The sequence below is a fragment of the Borostomias antarcticus genome, assembly GCF_949987555.1.
Source record: "Borostomias antarcticus genome assembly, chromosome: 12".
NCBI classification, from domain to species: domain Eukaryota; kingdom Metazoa; phylum Chordata; class Actinopteri; order Stomiiformes; family Stomiidae; genus Borostomias; species Borostomias antarcticus.
The window spans coordinates 26715074-26721724 of NC_140245.1; the positions used below are offsets into that span (position 1 = coordinate 26715074).

The window sequence follows — 6651 nt, forward strand, 5'->3', positions numbered from 1 at the left end:
GGATGTGTTAGCGTAGCACTCATCGGATGCCTACATCCTAACGGTCCACCAATGGAACAGAGATGAAGTGTGACTAATAAAAAAGATACCAGCCCTAGGTCTCAAAATCAGTATTTTTTTATGAAATAAGTTGCTGAATGACTAATGTGACGTAAAAGAAGGCACATTTTCCAACCTATCATCCATTTGGAAAAATGTCAGTATTGATCACGTGTATTTTCCACTATCCTCTGATTTAACTACTGCCAACAGGCCTACTTCAAAGGAACCTGAAAGACCAGAATGGACCAGTAACACCTCACCTAATATACACTCTGCAAGCAACATTGTTTTCATATATCTCACTAATAAACTACCTATAAAATCACTTAAGCCTTTATGAAAAAAAATCAATATCATGCATTTTTAATATCACATCACACTGTGGGTGTCCCAATGCATCCACTTGAGAATCCTTGGTAGAAAATAAATGTCTTTCGTTATCAAAATAAAAATAATATTCCTGTCTCTTTCTTAAGGGGATAGTAATTGGTTAAGTCCATTTACATGTTCGTCAGTTTCCTCCATAGACGTATAATTCCGTCACACAGACGTTTGGTTGAAGCTGTCCAAAGAGTTCTGGGGTCTGGTCCAATCAGAAGAGGCCGCAACTGCTCATCATCGGTCATTGCCCGTAGCATCCAGAGTGGCCAAATGAGGTTATCTGACTAAATCAAAAACAACACACAACAGAAATGATTCATTCTACCAATATGACTGAGAATGAGTACAACTACATTCATCTTGTAATAGTTAAATGTTATATAATTTTGTGTCTTGTAAGCCTATGTGGGCTGGGCATCCTTTGCGGTGTAAGACACTAATAAATCATATCAATCAATCAATCAAAATGTAATATCCTTCAATTTTTTCACTATAAAATCCCTGAATCGACACTCAAATTATGTTCAGAGCAAGACTACTCATAGTTTTGTGAGTTATAATAATTTTTAGTATACCTTTCTATTACTTGCTTTGTTGACTGTAGGGGGAGGAGTTATTGGATGAATCCACCTGCTGCTGTGTTCCATTGTCCTGAAGAACAAAATGTGTGTCAGTATGGTGAACGCCACCCTTTTGCCGGGCTCAGACTACAGGATTTTTGGGCCGATTTATCCCCGATTCACCCCTCCCAACAATCGGAGGAGAAATCTGGTCTGGAACGTTGGTCGGGGCCGATGATCGGCCCAGATGATCTTGTAATGTGAGGAGTTTACAGATCCAATCTTATACCTCCTGATCGGCTCGCAGACCCATCGGAGCGGCCCCGATAATATCAAACATGTTTGATATTTAAGATTATTAGGTCCCGACTTTACAAGCGAGACCAGTGGTTCGTTGCTCCCTCGGGATAAGATCCTGTAGTGTGTGATGAGCCGTTATTTTCAAATCTTGCTGTGTGTGCTCTTATGAGATGCGCAAGAAGAATATCTTAAGATTCTCCTTATGTGCGTGATGTAATGCGATTTTGAAATCGGTTAGGATTTTAAATATCCTGTAGTGTGAACCCGGCATTAGTGTCCTGGTCTAATTGAAGATGGTGCCGTTTGAAAGACAAAACCATTTCCTTACCGCTGTCGTCTGCATGTGTTGGTACTGAGGGATGTAGGCTCCTTGAACAGCAGTATTGGCAGAAATGTACTGAAATATGGAGGGAAAAATGATTTAAGGCCCCGTCATCTGCATATTCTCATTGCTCATTGGGTAAAACATGCCTCATCTCTTCTCCATACATATGAAATACAGTAGTAGGCGTATTTCAAGATTATTAAATACAGTGTCACAAAAATTTCCCAGAATCCCGCTCACCGCCCCGCTGCCGCCCATTGAGAGGTGTCCCATCTGCTGTGTCAGCATGGCTGTGGGCTGCAGTGACATGGAGTGATCCACAGAGGGCGACATCACTGCTGCCTATCCAACAGAGAGGGGAACACTATGATGAGAAGACTACAGGCTAACAGTCAAACCAATGATCAAACATCAGAAATGATCATGCCAAGCAACACCAACTGTCTTTTCAACGATTAAGGCTTTCTTTCTGGATAGGACTCGACAGTTGATAATGACTTATTCACAATTAATAAAACTTCTGCAACAAACATTTAATCCTCGGCCGCAGTGGGAGGAGTTTCTTTCCGTGTTTCTCCTCGCTCACACAGGGCCACGCTACATTCGGCATTGGGGTTTCTCTCTAAAGCAGAACGCCTTGGGGGAATGTACCATTTCCAAGAAGGGGGGGTTGGGGGTGGGGATACAACACAGACACTTGTTCTACTGGAAACCATCTGTTAGCAGGAGATGCTAACGGCCTCAGTCATGAGACCGTGTCTGCTCCAGGCATTTCCTGTTGGCTGCGTGTTGGGAGCCAGGGGCCAGCGAGGCCAGCGAGGCCCAGGCCACTTTGAGCTCAACTACAGGGAAAAGAGACATTCTTTTGTCTCTCTTCCACAACACCGCAAAAAGGAACAATAGAAAGAAAACTCAACTTCGTAGAATGAGGTTTCTTTGGAAATCCCACAAGATGCAAACAGTTGATGAGTTTTACCCATGGAAAAATGAGCGTTGGTTTCTAGAACCGAGTTCCTTCCTCACCCCGCACACAGTCTCAGGGCTTGTTTATTCTACGGAGTCAGCAAAGACGGCTGATTAAAGTAGCATACTGTGTTTTTCTAGCGTCCTGTGTGTTTTAACTGTGGTAACTCTTGCCGTACATGGCGATGAGGAGTGGAGCCAGACAACATTGCTTTTCTCTTACCGGGTGTTGCATAATGTAAGGCTGGTGAGGCATCCAGGAATGATTCTGAACCTGGAATACAACACGGGGTGAGAGAGAGAGGAGGAGAAAGAGAAACAAGAAAATAAGAGAGGAATTGTATATATATATGATCAACAGTTAAACCCTGCAGCAGATGTCATTTGTGTAAAATCAGCTAAGCATATTAAGAAAACCAAAACCAGGAATGTGTTTTTATTTGGTCATGGGAGGAGTGGACTACTGTACCTGGTAGGAGGAGACAGGAGACATGTAAGGGGTCATGGCAGTCTGGGCCATCATCCTATTGGCCAGGGTGTAGGGGGAGTGGTAAAACCTAACAGGAAGGAGGCCAAAACACAAACCAGGGGTTAACCATCGGGTGAACTGGACACTCAACATGCCTTTGTCCTTTGAGTCTCTCTAAACACTGTTGGTGTATTTAGTATAAAAATTCAGCAATAATAGGGATGTATAAGATTCAAATTTTAAGTTAGCTCTAACTTTCAAAAAGCGCTAAAGCTCACTTAAAGTATCCGGTAGTATGTAGTGATCCCTCTGGATAAGATGGAAGTATATATATACAGTCTTATTGGTTAGTAGCATACCCATTCTGCATAGCTGCTGATGAGGGGTCATAGGTCAGGGTCATCCCAGCCTGGTGTGGGCAGACACAGAACCCATGGTTATACATTTAACACTGGTGAAGTACACACAGCCATTCTCAAATCAGTACTCACTTCTTTATTGGACCATTATATTCACATAGATAGTTATAAACCACATATAAAGACCACATCATACATGGATGACAAAACACAAAGCACAAGAGGAGGGGATAACTGACCCAAAACTGGCCCAAAGAGAAATGTACTGGATAAACACACTCAATACTATGACGCCAAATGGACTGAATGATGACTACAGCTTCAAATGCTTTTTAAATGAAGACTGTTTAATCTAGGTCATTGCTACAGTTCATAGTGTATAGTCCTGGCACGGATGAACACAAACTGTGATACTCCATATGGTGATTGGTCCTAGATTTGTAGCTAGACCCGTGAGATAAGAGAGGACGAGTGATTGGTCCCTAAATAATTGGGTCCATCTCGCAGCTGTGAACTAATGACCCCCTTGTATAAAATGCTGAACAGAAACTGAATGTTCAAGCGCTCTGAAGAAGGCTCTATGTCGAAAAGGGTCAGTATGTTCCTACAATACTTGATAAGAGCCAATAAATACTTGGAATTTTAGTATTTTTGTCCTCTGACTGGAAACTGAGCGTGTGCTACTGTGCCATGTTTTTTTGGTAACCTACATTTTAAAGCAATACATCGCGATATTTGGACCTTTACAAACAAGTCTGGTGATAATTCTCCAATTAGATTTACTAAAAGTAAGCTGAATCATCCAGTCTACTCAGAAAGATAATACATTAAAATTTATTACCTTTTAAAACTCGCGCCCCCGGGACGCAGCATTCAGTCAAAGTGCGCATGCGCAACGTTGTGCTTAAACAACACAGTAGTAGTTAACTATTCCGGCGTCTATGGATATCATGCGTTTTATTAGCTCAATGATATCATGGCGGAGGTCAGAAAACCGAAGCAAAACATCACGGAGGAAGCCAGAAAAAGACAATCTGATAACGTTACGACAGTACGACAGTGCACTTACTCGCAGAGCCTGTGGGGGCGCAGTTCAGAGAAAACCGGAGAAAACGCTATGTATTGCTTTAATTTTTCTGTTTAGCACTTTCACCACTGGTAAAACCATTTGTTGAAGTCCATCTTGCTTTTTCATTCCGAGGGATATTTACACGGGGATACCATAGGGGATACCATAGGGGATACCATAGGGGATACCACGCTCACCAGGCGGAGGTCCCCGTCCCTCGTCCATGTCCGGCCGTTGGGGACGAAGGGGCTGTGACCGCTCCTCTTCCTCTGGCCGTCGGCAAACTTAACCAGCAGAGGCTCGGAGGGGGCTGGAGAAGTAGGAACAATCACCGTCATCATCATCATCCTCATCATCATCATCCTCATCATCATCATCCTCCAACCCAGCCGAAGGATAATGGCCGTAATGTTCGGTAATAACAACGTTTAAAAGATGAGCAGGTATATTACGCATGGTTCCCGGCGCCGTCTTGATGAATTTCCCGTTGAAGTGAGAAATCACGGCGTTGCACTTGTCAGTGGATTCCATCCTGTGATGAGGGGGGCAGGCGGTGACAATCAAGAGATGGAATTGAAAGCACGAATTGTAGTTCACCCCTGCTTACAGGCAGCTTTCCAGGAAAGGAAACAAATTCGCCTTATTCACCTGGCAGCCATATTGGTCAGTCTGGGGTGCGGATGCGGAAGTGCCCGTTGACTTCAATGTTAAAAGTTCACTGTAAAAACACCACTTCAAGAACCGAAATAGTCAAAATAACAGACTGGATACACTATCGGGGTTACAAACTCATCATTACCAGACTCTGATTGGTTTTCACTGCCGTAGTTTTCGCGTTTGGAAATACATGGAGGTGAATGAGCCATAGTTAGCCGTCAGCTGCATTCACTCCCATGTATTTCCGCATCCGCACCCCTAATTACGTCAGACTGACAAATATGGCAGCAGAGGTGAATAAGGCGAATTGGCCTGAGTTCTGACATTTCAGAGCGAACTATCCCTTTAAGTGGCCGGGGGAGGGGTCGTAGTAGACCTGGAACGCCGGCTCACCTGGCGAAGCCCACCCCTCGGCTGCTGCCGCTGTAGTCCCGGAGCACCCGCGTGGAGACCACCTGTCCGAAGGGCCGGAGCATGGTCTCCAGCTCCTGCTCGTCCATGCACAGCGGCAGGTTGGACATGTACAGGTTGGTCAGATCCTGCTCCTGCTGCTGCTCGGGTCACAGAGAGGCGTCTCAGTCCACAGTCATGATCCAGACCACTTACAACAGCATGGCTGCATAACACTAGATTAGGGCTCCTGGTAACACTTTATATTAAGGTAAGCAGTTTATTAACTGTTAACAAGTTTCTTATAAATGTCTTATAATCTAACAATAAACATATTTCTAATTATATGAACACCTATAAATGCCTTATTAACACTTATAAATGTCTTATTAACTTATATTCATGTTAATAAACATCTTATAAGGACTTAATTAACTCATGCTTAATAAGAGGACTTTAATATAAAGTGTTACCAATTTCCTTTTTCCTTTACAGAATATTTGTTGCCATATCTATACATCACTTCACATGAACACAACATAGATAGATAGATAGCTAGATAGATAGATAGCCTAGATAGATAGATAGATAGATAGATAGAGATAGATAGATAGATAGATAGATAGATAGATAGATAGATAGATAGATAGATAGATAGATAGATAGATAGATAGATAGATAGATAGATAGATAGATAGAAAGATAGATATGAACTTTATTTATGAAATATACACTTATCACCATACACACCACACCACACATCCCATCAACAACCACGTTTATGCACACACACATATAAATATATCACATGATGATGGCAGTTCAATCATCATAGCGACAGACAACACTAAACACACTAGACTTTAATGAGACAACACAAGACAAATTGACACAGTACTGCACACAGGAAGGGGCCGTCTGCGTACAGACAGAGTGGGCGCAGCGGGGGGGTGAGGTGTTTACATTAGTGGCGTTTAAAGAAGCGGGTGTACTGCAGCTCCGTGGGTAAGAAGGCGGGTTTACTCCGTATACCTCCGTATACCCTCCACCACACCACTGCACCAGGGCCTGCGCCAGAAACACACAAACAAGCAGAGGATGCAGGGACTAAATCACTCGCACTCCCGTCCTGCTAC

General features: G+C 43.2%; 1 protein-coding gene across 2 annotated transcripts in view; it reads right to left on the reverse strand.

The window, feature by feature from the left end:
- Positions 1 to 389: 389 nt before the first annotated feature.
- The window catches only part of rbms1a (RNA binding motif, single stranded interacting protein 1a), a 12149-nt gene continuing 5887 nt past the window's right edge, over positions 390 to 6651 (reverse strand). The window contains exons 5-14 of one of the 2 annotated variants that reach the window (XM_084447469.1): positions 5519 to 5676; positions 4921 to 5000; positions 4666 to 4778; positions 3400 to 3449; positions 3041 to 3128; positions 2795 to 2845; positions 1849 to 1950; positions 1612 to 1680; positions 999 to 1074; positions 390 to 703 (exon numbers count right to left, since the gene is read on the reverse strand). In XM_084447469.1, the coding sequence (XP_084303595.1) occupies positions 1006 to 1074; positions 1612 to 1680; positions 1849 to 1950; positions 2795 to 2845; positions 3041 to 3128; positions 3400 to 3449; positions 4666 to 4778; positions 4921 to 5000; positions 5519 to 5676 (780 nt within the window). In that variant the 3' untranslated portion in view covers positions 390 to 703; positions 999 to 1005. Of the gene's footprint in view, positions 708 to 998; positions 1075 to 1611; positions 1681 to 1848; positions 1951 to 2794; positions 2846 to 3040; positions 3129 to 3399; positions 3450 to 4665; positions 4779 to 4920; positions 5001 to 5518; positions 5677 to 6651 lie in introns of both variants that reach the window. The other variant, XM_084447468.1, reaches the window with a different exon arrangement.